The 19,755-nt window shown below is 35.8% G+C and overlaps 1 protein-coding gene across 11 annotated transcripts in view; it reads right to left on the reverse strand.

Moving 5' to 3' along the window:
• Positions 1–19,755, reverse strand: part of LEKR1 (leucine, glutamate and lysine rich 1) — a 208,509-nt gene that overhangs the window by 134,772 nt on the left and 53,982 nt on the right. Inside the window, exon 1 of one of the 11 annotated variants that reach the window (XM_042999226.1) lies at positions 2,324–2,505. The exons of the other annotated variants lie outside the window; for them this stretch is intronic. Within the exon in view, the coding sequence (XP_042855160.1) occupies positions 2,324–2,328 (5 nt within the window). The 5' untranslated portion in view covers positions 2,329–2,505. Of the gene's footprint in view, positions 1–2,323; positions 2,506–19,755 lie in introns of those variants that run through there. 11 annotated transcript variants of the gene reach the window in all.

Consider the following 19,755-nt stretch of genomic DNA (forward strand, 5'->3'; position numbering starts at 1 on the left):
TCTGTATCTTTTGTATTGTTCAAATTTTTACAACAAACATTTTTTTACTTGAATTGCTAATTAAAATATAACTTAAAAACATCAATTTAATTTTTATTAAAGTAATATGTGTATGTAATTTCAAATGTCAAATATTACTAAAAGAGTTGTAAGAAAAAAAACAGAAATCATTTTCTTTTACCTCAATTCCCACTGCCCAAAACAACTTTCAACGTTTTTCCTGATTCCTCTAGTATTTACTTCTATATTACTAAATGACATGCTTATATTATTATTCCTTAATATTTCAGTATAGATATTACCTAGTAAATTACAAATTACAGTTAAGATCTGATTCTGCTACATATAACTGAGACCTGAATATGATAGCTTAAATATACAAGAGTATATTATATCGCATAAAACAAATGTATTATTAGCCAATCTAATGCTGATGTAATAGCTTTATAGAGTCATCAGGTCCCCAGGATACTTCCAACTCTCTGGTCTACTATCTTTGGTATATGTCTTTTATTTTCATTGACCATGATAATGGCAGAAACTGCAACAATTCTTTTCCCATTCCAGACTAGCAACAAGAGGAGAATAATGGCTCACTCTCTTATAAGGAAACTTCCTAGAAGTACCACTAACTACTTCTGCTGAACTTAGACACATGGCTGTACCTACTGTAAGTAAAGCTGGGAAACGTAGTCTTTTAATTGGAAAGATTAGCTCCCAGGTATATCCACAGTTCTATTACTAACAGAGAAGGAAGAATGGTGTTATAGTAGGTAGCTAGCAGTCTCTATCACAATCCTAGTAAGAACTGACCCTCCTCCACATACCTATACTCTTAAACGTACAAACACACCACCCTCCCCATCTTACCCTCCCAGTTAAGTTACATCAGTCTTTTTATTCAGTATTTACATTATTCTTCACTAGTGAGCTATCTGTTATGTTATGATCACATTTCTTTTCTTGTACAACTTTTTGGTGTCCCTGGATTGAAAACCCATCTCCTTTTCTTCTTAGTTTTCTGTATACCTATCTTTGATACATCTTCCAAATCTGACAGAGGTCTAATTCTGCTTTCTCGGTATCTTCAGACACAGCGGAAAACTCTTCCATATCATTTCTTTTCCAGGAAACATCCTTCCCAGAGCTCTCTATTCCCATGCTCCTGTCTGGGTATTCTCCAGTTTGACTAAACAACTGTCACCCTGTGACTTGCCTTTCTTACCATTTCAGGAACTGTCCTTAGCTCTCTTTCATGTCTGTACCCTGTACCCTGGCTCTAAAGTCTTCCTCCTTCTTGGTGTTCTCCTTTTGGTGGAATAAATCCTCCAGGAGTTTGTTTTTTGTTTTTGTTTGTTTTTTGTTTTTTGTTTTGTACGTGAGAGGTAATTTTAAGAACTTGAATACGTGAAAATGTATTATATCTCAGACTGGACAGTTTAGCTAAATATAGAATCATAGATGAGAAAAAATATTCTTCATCTGAAAATTAGGGCACTTTTCCTCTGTTTCCTAACATATGGTGCTGTTTCTGAAAAGTCCAATGCCGGTCTAATTTCTACTTCTTTGTATGATACATGGTAGGTTCTCCTCACTCTGCCCCTGCCCTGGTTCAGAAGCTTTAAGATTTTTCTCTTTTCACTTAGTATTCTTAAATTTCATCACAATATATTATTGTATCAGTCTTTTGTCATTCTCTTTGCTGGGCACATGATATTTTGAAAACTGGTGTTCTTTAGTTCCAGGAATTTTACCCTAAGGAAAATGATTCTTTCCCCTTCATTTTCTATGTTTTTTTTTTTTTCTTTTCTTTTCTGGAACATCTTTCTGTTTAGATGTGGGACCTTCTGAAGAGATTTTCTAATTTTCTTAAATTTTTGCCATCTTACTACTTTGGACATTTTGTTTATCTTCCATCCTGTCTACAAAATTTTTAATTTCTGTTAAATTTTAATTACCAAGAATTCTTTCTTATTCTTCAAAAGTCTACAAGAATTCTTTCTTGTTCTTATTTCATGATTACAATTTCTTTTCTTATTTTTTGAAGGTATCAATTACTGTGTGTTTTACCGTTTATTTTTTATTTTTTTAATTTATTATTTTTGAGAAAGAGAGAGAGTGTGAGCAGGCGAGGGGAAGAGGGAGAGAGGGAGACACAGAATCTGAAACAGGCTCCAGGCTCTGAGCTGTCAGCACAGAGCCCAATGCAGGGCTTGAACTCACAAACTGTGAGATCATGACCTGAGCTGAAGTTGGATGATTAACCAACTAAGCCACCCAGGGACCCCAATTATGGTGTATTTTAAAGTTTTCTTCAGCTTACTTCATAGCTTCTGTTCCTCTGGCTTTTTAAATTTTTTCTTTGTTTTGCTTCCCTTCTTTCACATTTGAAGCCTTCCTTACAAGTCTGGAGATCCTTTGTTATCTATTCATATTTACAAATGAGGACAATTGGTCCCATTTCTATAAGTTACTAATGATGGAGAAAAGAGGGAGTGGCTTTTCTAGATAAAAGAGAAGTAACAAAAGTGACAATCAAATGTGACATGTAAACCTTGTGTAGAACCAGATTCAAACAAATAAACTACAATTTTTGTTTAATATTGAGGAAATTTGATTATGAACTGGGAATTAGAAAATACTGAGGAACTATTGCTAATTTGGGAATAATAATACTGTTGTTGTATAAGAAAATGGCATATCACACTGAAGTAAATGGAGGTGAAACTAGCATGCAGTCTTGGATTTTCCTTAAATTGCTTCAACAACAAAAAAAAATGGGACAGATGAAACACATAAGACAAAATTGTGGTAATTTTTGAATCTGTGTTAATGTATATTATACTATTTTCACCTAGAAAAAAAAAAAACTAACAAACGAGGCAGTGAAATTCTGTCTTAAGGTTCTGTGGTGTGTGCAGGAATTATTAAATGATGGCCTTCAACTGTGCGGAGATCACATGGGGAATTAGCTATTTTGCTAGTACCTATGCCATCTGCCAGAGTCAGGGCAAGGTAATTAAAAGCCTTTGAGGAGACAGAGTGGGAGAGAGGTTCTGAAAGCCTAAATGCACTTTTAAAATATTTTTCATAAATTCTCCTATTTTCAGCCTCACTTTGTACCCTGACAAGTATTTCTCTTGGCATACTGAGAGAAAGAAATTAGCCAAGTGTTTTCAGGAGTCACATCTAAAAAAATAAATAAATAAATAAAAATTAAAGAAATGTAGAAAATAAAAGGTTAGAAAAATATATACCAGATGCTTTAAAAATGACAAAAGATATATATTAATATTAATAACTACTAATAAAGGGAACAACCTTAAGTTTTGATAAAAGTCTAATCCACCAAGAAAAATAATAATCATGAACTTTTACATACCCAAAATATAAAGAAATATCTGTTAAAAATCAAATGAGAATAAATTACTAATCATAATGGGAGGTAGGAACACATTTCTCACAGGAATGGAATGGTCACAATGACATGAAAAATAGTAAAGATATTGAGGCTATGAATAACAATTAATAAACCTGATGCACGGATATAATTAGAGGATATATCTAATAATCATTCTTCCAAATATGTGGTATAATCACAAAAACTGACCACGTAATCAGCCACGATTGAAATTTTAATATATTCTTTTTTTCATTTTTATTTATTTACTTATTTTAATTTACATCCCTCCCTCCCTTCCTTCCTTCCTTTTCTTTTCTTTTTAAAAAAATTACATCCAAGGTAGTTAGCATATAGGGCAATCATGATTTCAGGAGTAGAATCCAATGATTCATCCCCTACATATAACACCCAGTGCTCATCCCAAGTGTCTTCTTTAATGCCCCTTGCCCATTTAGCCATCCCCTAACCAAAACCCCTCCAGCAACCCTTAGTTTGTCCTCTATATTTAAGAGTCTCTTATGTTTTGTCCTCCTCCCTGTTTTTATATTATTTTTGCTTCTCTTCCCTCATGTTCATCTGTTTTATATCTTAAATTCCACATATGCGTGAAGTCATATGATATTTGCCTTTTTCTGACTTAGCATAATACACTCTAGTGCCATCCACATTGTTGCAAATGGCAAGATTTCATTCTTTTTGATTGCCGAGTAGTACTCCACTGGATATGTATGTATGTATGTGTATACATATATATATACACACTACATCTTTAACCATTCATCTGTCGATGGACATTTGGGCTCTTTCCATACTTAGGCTATTGTTGATAACACTGCTATAAACATTGGGGTGCATGTGCCTTTTCCAATCAGCACTTTTGTATCCTTTGGATAAATATCTAGTAGTGCAATTGCTGGGTCATAGGGTAGTTCTATTTTTAATTTTTTGAGGAACCTCCATACTGTTTTCCAGAGTGGCTTCACCAGTTTGCATTCTCACCAGGAGTGCAAAAGAGTTTCCCTTTCTCTGCATCCTTGCCAACATCTGTTATTGCCTGGGTGGTTAATTTTAGCCATTCTGACTGGTGTGAGGTGGTATCTCATTGTGGTTTTGATTTCTATTTCCCTGATGACAAGTGATGTTGAGCATTTTTTCATGTGGTCCCAATAGTTCATTTTTGCTTTTGTTTCCCTTGGCCCTGGAGACGTGTTGAGTAAGAAGTTGCTGTGGCTGAAGTCAAAGAGGTTTTTGCCTGCTTTCTCCTGTAAGATTTTGATGGCTTCCTGTCTTACGTTTAGGTCTTTCATCTATTTTGAGTTTATTTTTTTGTATGGTGTAAGCAACTGGTCCAGGTTCATGTCATTGTCCAGTTTTCCCAACACCATTTGCTGAAGAGCCTGTCTTTATTCCATTGGATATTCTTTCCTGCTTTGTCAAAGATTAGTTGGCCATACATTTATGGGTCCATTTCTAGGTTTCCTATTCTGTTCCATTGATCTAAGTGTCTGGTTTTGTGCCAGTACCATACTGTCTTGATGATTACAGCTTTGTAATACAGCTTGAAATCCAGGATTGTGATGCCTTTGGTTTTCTTTTTCACCATTGCTTTGGTTATTCATGGTCTTTTCTGGTTCCATACAAATTTTAGGATTGCTTGTTCTAGCTCTGTGAAGAATACTGGTGATATTTTGATAGGGATTGCAAAATTTTAATATGTTCTTAAAAAGAAAATCATATACCCACATTCATTGTCTACAGTAAAATTACACAAAACATTTACAACAAAAAGTCCACTAAAAATCTACATATATGGAAACTTAAACATACATCTAATGAACTTTGAGTCAAAAAGGAAGTAAAAATAAAAATTATCAACTATTTAGAAACAAATGATAATGCATTTATTAAAAAAAACCAATGAATGGGCATTCTGAATGTCATGATCTAAGAGGAAGTATAAATGACAAAAAAAAATTTATTCTCAGAAATAAGGGTACCCCAGTAGCAATAAGCATACCCAATTCTTACATCTTGGTTTCTAAATACTATTTCCAACAAAATAAACCAAAGCATCTTAGAGAACTGGTTGATTCCAGGGGTGAGGCAGGTAAAATCTAAGGTGAGCCTAGAATATTTTGTGGTGCCAGAAAGTAAGGAAGAGCTCAAGGAAGATAGGACACGTTGAAAGGGCACAGGTGCCACCTGACAGCTCCTAATAACCAAAACTGGAACCGCTGATAAACAAAAAGAATAACTATAGTATTTGAGTATAACCCACAAAATAAAAATGAATGATTACATACTGATACTAATAAGTAACTGAATAAATAAATGGAAGAGAAGGAACAGTCCTTCCCTCACAAAGAAATTCCAATTAATAAATGTAGAAGGAATAAGAAAAGTATTTACAACAAAATATGTATAATTGCAAAGGGAAAAATAATAATTTTACAATGGAGGAACCTGGCAAACCCCACCTTAGCCAAGTGATCAAGGTAAACATCATCTGTAAGAAGACATATTAACATCATGATACACTAATAAGGACATATCACTTCTGTGGTATTCTTGCGAAAAAAGAATAATCTCAACAAAATTATGAGTAAACAGACAAACCCAAATTAAGGGATATTCTACAAATAACTGAACAGTACTCTTGAAAAGCCTTGGGTCATGAAAGGCTAAGATTAAGGAACTGTCACAGACCAAAGAAGACTAGGACAGTATAAGCTCTAAATGCAATGTGTGATTCAAGATTGAAGCCTGAACTGGAAAAGAAGATGCTAGTGGAAAAACTGATACAATACCAATGTTAATTTCTTAGTTTTTTGGTTTTTTTAACTGTCCATAGTTATGTAAGGTGTTAACATCAGGAGAAGCTAGGCATATGGAAACTGTACTATTTTTTTTTTTTTGCAACTTTCTGTAAGTCTAAAATTATTTCAAAATAAAAAGTTCTTAAAAATCACTTGCACATATACAATGAGTAATTTGTACATGTTAAATATATCTGTAGTATAAATTATGTAAAAAGGTGGGTGCTTTTTAGGGGCACCAGGGCGTCTCAATCGGTTAAGTGTCTGACTTCAGCTCTGTGCTGACAGCTCAGAGCCTGGAGCCTGCCTTGGATTCTGTGACTGCCTTCCTCTCTGCCCCTTCCCCACACATGTGCTGTCTCTCTCTCTCTCTCTCTCTCTCTCTCTCTCAAAAATAAACATTAAAAAAAAGGCAGGTGCATCTTAAATTTTGGAGGTTATAAAATATTTTTAATAGCAAAAATAAAAGGAAAAAACCTTCATGGTCAATAGTACAGGAACTTTAAACAACCTATATTCCTATGCAATACTATACAAAAAATAAAAAAAGAATGAAATAGATCTCTATGTCCTGGCATAGAAAGAATACCAAGACCAATTATCGAGAAAAAAGAAAAGCTGTAATTTACAGATGAGTAAAAGTTTTCAAACATGCCTAGTAGGAATGCAAATTAACACAACTACTTTGAATAAATAATTGGATCTATAAACCAGGCCATATGTATAAGGCCAAGACCCAGAACTTCCACACCTAGTACATATCCAACAGAAATGTGCTCATATTTTCACCAAAGACATGCACATGAATGCTCATGGCACCGCTGATTATAATAGCCCTGAACTGAAAACAGCCCAAATACCCAACCATAGCAGAGTAGATAAATCCACTGTGGCATATTCAGACCATGGAAAACTGAAGAGCAACAGGAATGAACAAAAAGCTGCCACCCAAAACAACACAGACGCATCTCACAAACATCAGGAAACCAGACAAGAGAATATACAGTATATGATTCCATTTACATAAAGTTCAAAAAAAGGCAACATTAATCTTTGGTGTTATAAGCCAAGATAGTAAGTAAATTCCTCTGGATGGGTGATAATAAAAGAGGTAAAGAGAGCTTCTGGAAGGATGTTGTACTCTGTTTCATGATCTGGGTGCTGATTACATGGGAAATTCACTGTGTGAAATTTAATTTAGCTGTACATATTTATGCATTCTTCTCTATTTTATACTTCAATAAAAATTTATAAAAATAAAATTAAAATTAAACACCTAGACAGCTTATTACTTGTATGTAAGCATATAGAGATTGATAAATGTGGAAAAATCCAGAAATATTAGAAGAAAATTTAAGCTACACTTAAAAGTTAAGTTTATACTGCTGGATTAAATGGCTTTTTTATTAAACATTCCTTAATTATAGCCCACTCCAACTATTAAGATTTACCCAGAAAAGAATTCGAAGCTTGTATTTTTACAAATTATTTTCCTTTTCATAATTAAAAAAAATACACATGAAAACACTTTCCAACTTTAATTCTTTTAATACACTCCCCAGCTGAATGTTACATATAAATAGCATCTCAAGCCCTTTAATACTCCTTGAGAAGTTAGGCCACATTATTTCAATCTGTTCTGGCTGTGTAAGTTGACTTCACTTCTTTCAAATCAAACTGATAAGGTTATAAATGTCATGCCTGGAAAGGCACTAATGTTCACTTTTACATATTTTATCGACTTTATGAAATAAACAATTCACATAATATTGCAATAAAGTATGTACTGTGCAAGTACATATTTTTCTCTAGCGGTCATAATTCTGCATTAAAGTTGAATACTATGTTGATATGAGGACATGTTGTTGTCTAGCGAGAGGGTGTTCCTGAAAATAGGGACTAACAGCATGTTCTAGTGGAGAGAGTCCCGTGCTGGAAGTTAGATGATTTGTATTATAAACCTCTTGCCAATGCACCCATGAGAACAACACATTTATTACTCTTACATACTTCCCAGCTTTTCTCTTAGCTAACTTGATTAAAATGAATCGTGTGAGAATCACAGAGTTGTAAAACAAAGTTGGGAAAGGTATTATAGTCTCTTAATTATTTTCATTCGGATCATCTACTAATATTACTCATAATGAAAATATTCTTAAATTGAAAATACTTTAAAAACACCCCTTTAGCTTCCCTCCAGTCTATAATCAAACACTTCAGAAAACACAATAAGGAAGCTAATCATATCCCTAGGGATTCTACCACCTGTAACCTATATTCTTTTATGTCCAGCTCCTGGCTCTAAAGATTCCTTTATTTTTAGTATTTCCTTCAAACTGGTTTTACAGCAATCTAAGATGATAGGTGGAAGTTCAGGGTCCACAGAAATTAGGTGGCAGATTTTCAGGACTGTGGCCTATCATGGCAGGCAAAGGCATCCAATTATCAAGGGGTAAATTAGGACTGCAACAAAGAAATCAATCAAAACAAGTTAGTGCTTCAAGAATTCTTGGGAAACAGATTTCAGAAATTAACATGCAGCTAACTGCCAATCACAAAATGTGGCTTCTCTGGAATTAACCACTGCCTAAATGCATCCAGAAAATTAAATTACCTTTCAAGAAAGTAGGGAGTGTGAGGTGGGAAGGCCAAGTGTATAGGTAGATAAATCATTCAGGACTCAATAAAACCAGAAAGAATTCTTATTTTGCAGAGAAAAGTCATAAACACTTTGTGAAACTCTGGAGATAGAAACCAAACTTCTTTACCTATTATCAGGAGTATGGCAACTTCAAAAATGTCAACTGGAGAATGCCCAGGACCAGAAATGTCACTAACATACAATTGCACAGAATAATAGCAATATTTATAACAAAATTATTTGTGAATGCAACAATTTCCTTTTGAGTGATATCCTATTGCTTTTATTTATAAAATCATTATGATACTTATTTATGTCTTCCTACAAAAGTTCTAGCTTAGTTATTAAAACATATCCTTTTCTGAGGTAGTTAATTTTATCCCAGTCATTATTGTATACAGTACCAATGTACTTTCAGTGTATTGGTAACAAATGTACTCCTTAATAGTTTGACTCCTTCTAAACAGTGATTGCCCTATTGACGGAAGGTTCTAACATGTAGAGGTCTCAAAAGTCGAACAATGGTAAGCCATTGTCTTGACTTTGATACCACACATTCATATTCATTCCCTCGCCTCTTCTCTCTCCTCTCTCCCCTGTCTCTCCCCACTCTTTCCCAACAATATGAGAATGGTACTTTCCATTGGACTGAATCAACACTGCTTTTTAAATGAACTTCATTTAATTGGTCTCATTTGAGCTTTATTCAGTCCCTGATTTTTCCCTGGGTCTCTTTAATTTTTTTAATGGATAAGTACCTAGAACATATAATCTCCCAAAACTGAAGCAGGAAGAAATAGAAAATTTGAACAGACTGAACACCAGCAGTGAAATTGAATCAGTAATCAAAAAATTCCCCTGGTTTCTTTAATGTAGAGAATCTACTAAATAGATCTTCCTTTGACTAAATATGATACTCTTAAGCTTTACTAGTACAGAAACAGAAGTTAAAAATCTTAACCTTGACTTAATAAATAACCAAACACATAATTCTGTATTGTAGGTTTGATGTATATTTTCACAAAATGGAGGTGAAAGTTTTGCTGTATTTTCCTTGAAGGCAAGGGGATAGATGGAAGATAATTTGGGGAAAAATGGAAATTTCCATTGTTTTAAAGTGCTCTTAGGGGCACCTGGGTGGCTCAGTCGGCTGGGCGTCCGACTTCGACTCAGGTCATGATCTCCCAGTTCGTGGGTTCGAGCCCCACGTCGGGCTCTGGGCTAACATCTGTGAGCCTGGAGCCTGCTTCAAATTCTATGTCTCCCTCTCTCTCTGCTCCTCCCCTGCTCATGCTCAGTCTCTCTCTCCTTCAAAAATAAATAAAAGCATTTAAAAAAATTAAAAAATAAATAAATAAAAATAAAGTGCTCTTAATAAAATCACATTGTTATAAAAAAAACTGTTTTAAATATTGCTACCATCATTCTAAGTTACCTTTTTACTTTTGTTAAGTTATTTATTTATTTATTTTGAGAGAGACACAGAGAATGTAAGCAAGGGAGGGACAAAGAGAGAGGGAGAGAGAGAATTCCCCAGCAGGCTCTGCACCTTCAGCAGAGTCCAACACTTGAACTCAAAAAACCATGAGACCATGACCTGAGCCAAAATCAGGAGTTTGACGCTTAACCGACTGAGCCACCCAGGTGCCCCAAAGTACACTTAACAATTACATTATTTATTCTTTAGTGCAAGAATTTACGATTCTTACTTCCCTAATTGTTCTGTCCCAGTTTTGGTAACATAGAAGGCATTGGTGAATATTCTTTTGATTAACTCTAAAGAATGGAAAGCATATAAAATCCCTGGATATTCTTTTTCATGTAATGGTTAGCTACTGTTTTGTCCACCCAGTACGATTCCCTTTATGTGAAATCATCAACTCTTTATGCAAAGAATTATTTTTTCCACCCGAACCTTAAAGATCCAACCATTCATATGACTACTGCCACAGAAGTTTCCATGTTCTAGGACTCAAACTCCACTGGCTCAGTGGATGAAACACCTGCCCCAAACTAGGTCAACCAGAGCTCTTCTCTAGGATTTTTTTCCCCTTGCAACAAGAGAAAAGAGCAGGCAGTTCTTCTCAGGTGGCAGTAGATCTAGGAACTAAAACTTAGGCATTGTAGGCAACTGCTTTTCCTTCTAAAAGGAGAAAGTAAATCTGCAGCTTAAGAGAATAAAGCCAGTATGCAACGAAAAGCGAAGATGAAAGACAAAAAGAAAATCTTAGGGGTGGTCATGTCCTTTGTTCAGGTTATTCCTGAGGGCTAGCTCCCATGGTTCAATTTTTTCTTTGAAATCTGCGATCCATTAATTTTTTTAAATTTTGTGTCCAAGCTAGTTCAAGCTAGATTTTAGTCACTTACAATTAAGAGTTTTAACTAACAGTGTATGACCCAGGATCCATCATACAGCAAACTTAAAATTAACTTCTAAGGTTAGTTTGAAGATAAAATGCTTTCTAATAATCCTTAAAAAATGGAAAACATTTAGTGAAATAAGCTCATGACAATAAATAGGCAATTCGGAGAAAAGCAATATTGAGTAAAATTTTTATGAATATAAGCTAGATATCGTTCAATAGGTTAATAGGGAACATGATCTGCATTCTAAAGACTGCACTGTTGTTCGTGAAAAGCTGATCTCTGTGAAAGTGCTAGCACCTTAAGTACAGGGACAAAAGCCATTGTTCTCCAAATGTGAGAACACTAGCTATCCCGTGTAAGGGGCTCCCTGCTCAGCTGACCTTGGGTCTGTGTTTTTACTCTTGGTGGTTACGACATGTATAATAATTTCTAGAAACCCAATTTTAGTACAGTCTTACATATTGTTCAGGAACTCCTCAGTGATATTTTGGATATACGCTTGCCCTTTTAGCTAAACTACATGTATTTGTATTCCTTTTACCCTGTAGTAGTAAAATAGCTATATAGGATTATTCTTTTAAAAAAAAAACTTTTATTAACATTCTTATAGAAAAAGTAACTTATTTTGATTGTGAAACAGCTTCTAATCTCTTTTTCTCATTAAAAATACTTTTTAAAATGTGATTTTTGAGGCTCTTAGGGTAATAAAATGAACACGTGAAAATTTTTTTAACGTTTATTTATTTTTGAGAAAGAGGGCAGGAGGAGGGGCAGAGAGAGAGAGGGAGACACAGAAGCAGGCTCCAGGCTCTGAGCTGTCAGCACTGAGTCGACATGGGGCTCGAACTCACAGACCACTCACAGAGTACAAGATCATGACCTGAGCTGAAGTTGGACGCTTAACCGACTGAGCCACCCAGGTGCCCCTAAAATGAATACATTTTAAAAGAAGAGACTGGAGGGTGCCTGAGTAGTGCAGTTGGTTAAACGTCCAACTCTTGATCTCGGCTCAGGTCATGATCTCACTGTTAATGAGTTTAAGTCCTGAGTCGGGTGCTGTGCTGATGGTGCAGAGCCTGCTCAGGATTCTCCCTCCTTCTCTCTAATCCTCCCCTGCTTGTGCTCTCTCTCTTTCTCTCTCAAAATAAATAAATAAACTTAAAAAAATTTTTTTTAAAAAGAAGAGACTGACACCAAAAAGTAAATATCAGTTATCTCAGAAAGTGACATTAAAGGCAATCTTTTTCATCAAACTTTCTACTTTTCAAATATTCCATAATGTGCACAGTAAAAGAGACTTAATTTCTGTGAAAAAAATAGATAATAGCAAATAATTTATAAATTAATGTTTGAAGCAATAAAAAATTAGTGCATTTGAAACCCAATATGATAGCCCATTTACTAATGCACGCCAAAATGTCATTAGATTAGTTGTTTTAAACACTAATTTATACATCTGTTCTTTAAAAAGGTTCAAGAGAGCTACATGTGAGCTTCTAGAAATAATGCATAGAATTGTAAGATATTCAAAGAATCATTAAAATTTGAGGCTTCCTTTCCTCCCATTTTTAGGTTTGAAGCAAAAGTAAATCTGGTTCAAAGGAAAAGAGTATATGTGACAGCTTCAGGTCACTATTTTTTAATATTGTGATAAAACTGTAATTACACTAGAGAGGAAAAACAAAAATAGAAACCACTCACTCAAAAATATGTATGACATGCCCACTATGTACATGGTACCACACCCAGCACCATTAAAGATTGGGAAATAAAGGAATAGTATCTGTCTTCTGGTGACTCTGAGTTAGATGTGGGAGAGAATAAAAGTGAAGAGCTACATTACAGTGTGATGCAGATGGTTAAAGGAAGAAGGCAGTGAGAGAAGGCAGAGAGGAAAGTAACCAGCTTCTCTTTGTGTGTCCTTGAAAATATGAAGATTAGAGAATGCTCTGACTGATCAGGAGTACTGTTGAAAACTGGCAAGGAGGAAGAGAAGAATAAAAGAGGGAAGAGGCTGCCCAGGTGTAATGGAGGGAAGAAAAGAAAATTTATTAGGAAGTCCTTTTCAAAATATTTAGGGGCGCCTGGGTGGCTCAGTCGCTTGTGTCCAACTTCAGTTCAGGTCATGATGTTGTGGTTCATGAAGCCCCGCGTCAGGCTATGTGCTGACAGCCTGGAGCCTGCTTGGGATTCTCTCTCTTTTCCTCTCTCTCTTCCCTCCTCAACTCTCTCTCTCTCCCTCTCTTTCAAAATAAATAAATAAACAAAAAAGTTTAATAATTACAGAAAAAGCTATGAGTTATTATGGCTACTTCCAAATGAAAGACCATTCAAAGAGTTTCATTAATACTGTAGTGACATTTAAAAATGCCCAAAGAGGGGCGCCTGGGTGGCTCAGTCGGTTAAGCGTCCGACTTCAGCTCAGGTCACGATCTCACTGTCCGTGGGTTCGAGCCCCGCGTCGGGCTCTGTGCTGACTGCTCAGAGCCTGAAGCCTGTTTCGGATTCTGTGTCTCCCTCTCTCTCTCTGACCCTCCCCCGTTCATGCTCTGTCTCTCTCTGTCTCAAAAATAAATAAATGTTAAAAAAAATTTTTAAAAAATAAAAATGCCCAAAGAATCTTTCTGACAAGATATTACATACACTTCATTTTACTATTCAAAGAGAATAAGAAAAAGAAATGTAGTAATATTTGTTCAAAATTCAACTTATTGCCTGCCATATTCTGAGGAAATAAAGCTATGAAATTGTCTCCAACTACAAATCGTTAAAACACATAAAAATATTAAAGCCAAATATTCTTACAGTTAAGAAACCTATTTTATTTTTGGACATTTTTTCTGCTATTGGTGTTTTACTAAATATTTTCTAACTCAAATCCTATATGCTTACACTGAAAGTTTCTAATTGCAATGCCTTAGGAAAGGTAATGTGACTTTTGTAAATCATCAAATAATGGCACTGTGCTCTCAAATTAATTTAAAGCAGATGTTTATAGGGGTCACAGAAAACACCTCTGTTAGAGGGTGACATGAGAATCATGATACTATCTCTTGGTAGGGGTTCAGTGATAAGCAGGACCCAGAGCCGAGCTGGTATGATGACTCACTCAGGTTCCTCTGTGTGCAGTCTTACTTTTGTCCAGTTTTGAAGCTGCAAATCAGTCCGTGAACACTCTTTATTTGACTTGACTTTTCATGAGTACCACCATTTAAAATTTCAGGGATTTTACATAAAGATCCAGATTACCTACTTTTCTTTAAAAATCAAGTAATTCAGAAACAACAGGCCCACATCCCCCCCCACCAAAACAATCTCCTGTACCTGCTGTCTCCTTTAATGAGCATGCATCCTCTGGCTTCCTGTAGTTCACACCTAGCCTGTCTCACTCGCTGAAACAAACTCACAATCAGTGAGTTTTGGATACCTGCTTTGCCCATAGGCATTTAAGTTTGCCATTCTAAATTCTAATTCCAGAGATTCACTAGATGGATTTTAGATGTTTTTATAAGCCATTTAAAGCCCATCCAAATGAGCTTTGGCTACCTCAAATATTTTTTCTCTGAAAATTACATAAGTTGGTTGCCTACCATTTACTTGGGGAATTCTATAAATTAAATGAATTCCATTTTTATTTTGCATAATAAAAAAATAGAGAGAGAGAGACAGAGGCAGAGACAGAGAAACAGAAAAAGAAAGAGAATGGCAAAACCGTAGAGAAAAATCAGAATTTATACTGACAGCTACCAAGATACTAAGACTTGAAGGCAAGGAGAAATCATGACTGTCCGCTCCAAAGTTGCAGTGGGATCCTTAGTTTAAAGATTGACTGATACCTACCCTACCGACAGCAACTTGTCTCTCACAAAACTGGCAAGAATAAACCTTTTCTATCTCATTTCCCATTAAACAACAACAAACAAACAACAAACAACAACAGCAAAAGACAACAGCAGCAATAAATGACCCAGCACCAACCATGCAAAAGGTCCAATGCAACATAAGTTACAGGTGTTTTCTCATTTAAACCTTTTGGGGAATCCTAGCTCCAGTTTCTCAATTTCCTTTTGGTCCCAGTTAAGGGATTTTTGCCTGATTTTTAACAGTTTCTTTTTCATATCAAATGTTTTATTAACCCTTATTTTAGTGTTGTCAAACTATGTTCCACAGTAAGCCCCAGCGCACTCCAAAAAATGGTTTCATAGTAAAATAAAATTGGAAATAACAGGTTTTTTATACTGTAAAACTTCTTAGGGTTTTTACTGTGCTAATATGTAAAGTGAATCACCAAGAGAAGATAGATGAGTATGTTCCAAACTTAAAATTTGACCATAGGATAGTTTTTCAATAACATTTCTTACAAATCCCTTGGAACACACTTTGAGGAGCAATGTTCTATTTTTAGTATTAATCTTATAATCATTCTATGTAATTGCTTTTATTTAAAGTGGTGTTCATTTCAATATGGTATCAGAAAGTATCAGCAGAAGGCAGAAAGCTGAGCAGATGGCAGGTACTTCCAACAAGAATAGAGGTTCCTCTTTTCCTAGTGAATCTTGCAGAGGCTCTATCTGGCCAAATGAGCTATTCCCTTTACGGGGACTCCTGTTCAGAATGGAGCTGGCTCCATCAAAGACTCCTTCTCACACAATTTCAGGCGTTGTCTCAAGTTCTGCCCTACAAACTTACTTGAATCATCAAACTGTTTCCAACTCCTAACCTTTTACTTCTGTCCCTCTCAGTTCCCCCTTGGCCCACTGCTTTCAACTTGGAAGACTCCTTGGACATCCCAATGTACCTGATCCTTTGCCCACCCTGGAAGGGGTAGTTGGGGCATGTTAACTAACCCCAAACCAATTTTCTATCCCAGACTCAGACATTTTCTTTGACTATGGGAGAAGATTGATAGTAGCATACCTAAGGATGCTGTTCCTATCATCTTGGTAAAAGTGAATGTTAGCATTTTCCTTCTTAAAGATCAGTAAGGCCAATCTAAAAGACACATGAAGGGAGCTAATGAGAGCAGTGTTTTCTTATACTCACAGCTTGTCAAAAGGCCAAACAAGCAAAGAGTCTGACCTATTTGATCTTCAGATATTTGCCAAATAGCCTACACCATGGACTTTAAAAGCCAGGGATAAAAATTATAGCTAGGAAAGATCTTTCCAGTGCCATTTCTCCACCAGGATCTTAAAGACAGAAATGATATTTCTTTTAGGTTTCTCTACTCTCCAAAATATAGAACCTAAAACTTCCCATGACAGCAAAGTCATAACTAGAATTCCAGAGGCCCTCAATAGCAGAGATTCTCCTATATATCCTGACCTTGTAAGGCACCAGTATCCTACAAAAGGCTCTATTGAGAAACAGAAGCCAGCTAAGGAAGATATCTTATAAGTTTTTGGATGGCTCCTTCACTGTAAATAGGAAGCTATCATTAGTAGGTCTGAGGTACTTCAAACAAACTAACCATCAAACTGGACTAAATCTTAGCAATAATTCTCTCCACTCAAAGTTTCATCTGAGTCATACATTTATTCATTCACTGAAGAATTTCAGTTAATGCAGAAGACTGGTTGGTTGGTCAACCAGCACTAAAGGTTAAGTACTATAACAGCAGGCATGCACAGAGTTTTATGTGAGCTCATAGGAAGTTGGTCAAGAAAGCTGAGTGGTAAAGGATGAGTTTGGGTCAGTGTGAAGCAGGGAAGGCATAACAAGGAAGGAGTTCCAGAAGGTCATTAGCCAAAGCACAGAAGTTTGAGAGAAGATGGCATATTCTGGTTAATTCTTAGTGGTTCACATGGAGTGACAAGAATTGAAGGCAAATTAAAGATCATGTGAACCATGTTATGGAATTTGCACTTTTCCCTTAGTACTATGGGGCCCCTAGAGGATTTGAAGCAGGAGTCAGATTTGCATTTTTGAAAGATGGCTCTACCAGAAATTACCTAAGAAAATGCCACTGAGACATAGGTGTATATTTGTTTCATTCAACCTCCCCCTCCTCTCCAGGATCTTATTTCTCCTATAAAGCTCAATTTATACATGGTCTTGTTGATTGATAACATCAGTCAGCTTTTATTTTATTGTGATCACAGCTGCTGCCATATGATTTCCCCACTTAAGAGTCTCAACCTCCTGCCTTCATGCCTTTTTCCTTCTCCTCCCTTCTTTCCTGCTTGTTAGGACCAATTCTGACTTCAGACCTAAGTTCAACAGCCCTGCCCACCTCTCCACACCTATTCATTTTTGTTGCTCATTCCTTTATCCTCCTTTAATAAATAGGCTTGTATCTCACTTTCTTGTAATCTTGTCTTCTATTTATTGGTAACCTCACTTAAGACTAGATCCTTAATGATTCTCTTTCCAGGCCAGGACCACAATTTGGCAATTCAGCTTCTCTATCACTGAGTGAGTGATCAGACTTTTGGATTTATCAACATGAGCCCTGCTATTTGTTGGGGCAAGCTAGTAGCTATTAGTACTTTGCCTTGAACTTCTCTCATCAACTGCATATCCAGATACATCAACCCTCCTAGAAATTCAAGGAGGGTGTGTATGTGGCAGTGGAAGACCTACACAGTGCATAATAAGGCTAAGGTTGTGTTCCCTAGCCCCTGATATAGCCAATGGATAGGTCCCACCCCCTTCTAGTAAGCTATATATTTGTCTTAAGAAACTGAGCCAAGCTCAGTTGAGTTCAGGGAGGTGACAAATACCATTTATTTTAACTGTTCACTGAGATGATAACCTGGCCCCTTAGATGATCCTCACTGACACCCAATCTTATGTTGCATGCCATAAAAAAATCACCTTATGCTTCTCCCTCACTAGCCCATTAAGCCTTTCTCTCCCTTATTTAGATTAAAAAGTTCATAATCCCTTCAATTCTTCCACTCTGTCCAGAAATGAGACAGTACTGGGCCTTCCCTATAGTACTAATAATTTATTAAGTATGGAATCATGTAACCTCAAGAGGAAACTGTGTATACTTTTCTCTCACGCTTAAGTAATCTTGGATTGCATTTCCCCAAATTAAAATTCTTCTGGAGTCTAACAGTGCAAACAAACAGAAAATTGCTTCTCTGGCTTCCCATAAATACTTTAATCCTCTCTGTTAAAAAGAAGCATGGCTGTTAAAAAATAGCCACCTATACCCAAGTTGCAGCCTCTTTTCTCACCCACCCTTCTGTCAAGTAAGGCTGGCAGAGTGTCACTTCGGAGTAATCTCACAGTGCTGATCTCAATTAACAGCACAGAGAGGCCTTAGAGTTGCTCTGTAAATGTAATGCTAAATTACAATTTGATTCCAAATAAACAGGGAATTTCTGATAGTTCGAACAAAAGGCTGGGCTGAAGTTTGTCTGCATTATTTAAGATGGACATATTAACATAATACCTGCTTTTAAACTTCAGAAAAAATACTTAAATATGAACTGCTGATATTTAGAAATAAGTAAAAATTGTAACATTAGGTTTGGGGGATTACTAAAGCTCATCAATGAAGTATTAAATCACACAGTACTTTGTTGTCCTGCTTTTATCAGTTACATGTACTTAAATAAATTAAAACTGAGCACTTATAAAATAGTGTATCATTTAGATATTTACTAATTTGGATTGCTCTTGGCAAACATCTGTATGGTGAGGTCACACATTATATATTGGGCCAGTTATAACTTCTCAGATTTCACTTCTCTTCATTTTGGCATTCAAGTAAATGAGTTAGTTCAGCATGCTGCTTTAAATGCGGGCATATTATTGATATCAAAATGTTTATTTTTCAAAATCATATTTTCCTACAGTAAGGTAAATATTCATAATAAGGATAAAAATAAAAAGAAACAATAAAGGACACTACTGAGCACTTACCAAGTGCCAGATATTGCACTTAAAGTTCCCATCAGCTATCATATTCAAACATGACAATACTCCTATGAGGTAGATCCACTATCAGCCCCACTTGACAGATAAGGAAATGGAGAGGCAGAGAGATAAACAAAGCTGCAATAGGGCACACAACCAGCAAGTGACCAAGCTGGGATTTGAACCCACGCACCCTGACTCTTATCCTGCTACTAATATATAGTGGACTGTACTTTGCTCTGATTTTGTACTTTTGATTATTGCTTTGCATATCATTTTAGAAGATGGATTTTTATTTGCATACTGTACTTTGCATTCTGCTTTAATTAAATTAATACTTACTAACAATTGACGGGAACTAATGAGTGGGAAATGGCATTACCAAAAAAGGAAAGTGAGCAACAGCTAAGAACCACAAATGTTATGCACATGAAAAAAAGTTAAGCACAAGGATAAATTTACACGTATTTCCAAAAGGACGTCTTTTTAAAATCCCCTTATGAAACCCAGAGGTTGACAGAGGGAAAGAGTTCAGTGGTAATTTCCACAGACATTTGTTTTCATGGGCATAAAATGTTTTCAGAATCAATCCTAGTTAGTCTCTGTCCTTCTGCATGGTAAGAATTTGGCATGCTACTCCTTTCTTCCTGAGAGAGAAA

The sequence above is a fragment of the Panthera tigris genome, chromosome C2 (assembly GCF_018350195.1).
Source record: "Panthera tigris isolate Pti1 chromosome C2, P.tigris_Pti1_mat1.1, whole genome shotgun sequence".
Taxonomy (NCBI): domain Eukaryota; kingdom Metazoa; phylum Chordata; class Mammalia; order Carnivora; family Felidae; genus Panthera; species Panthera tigris.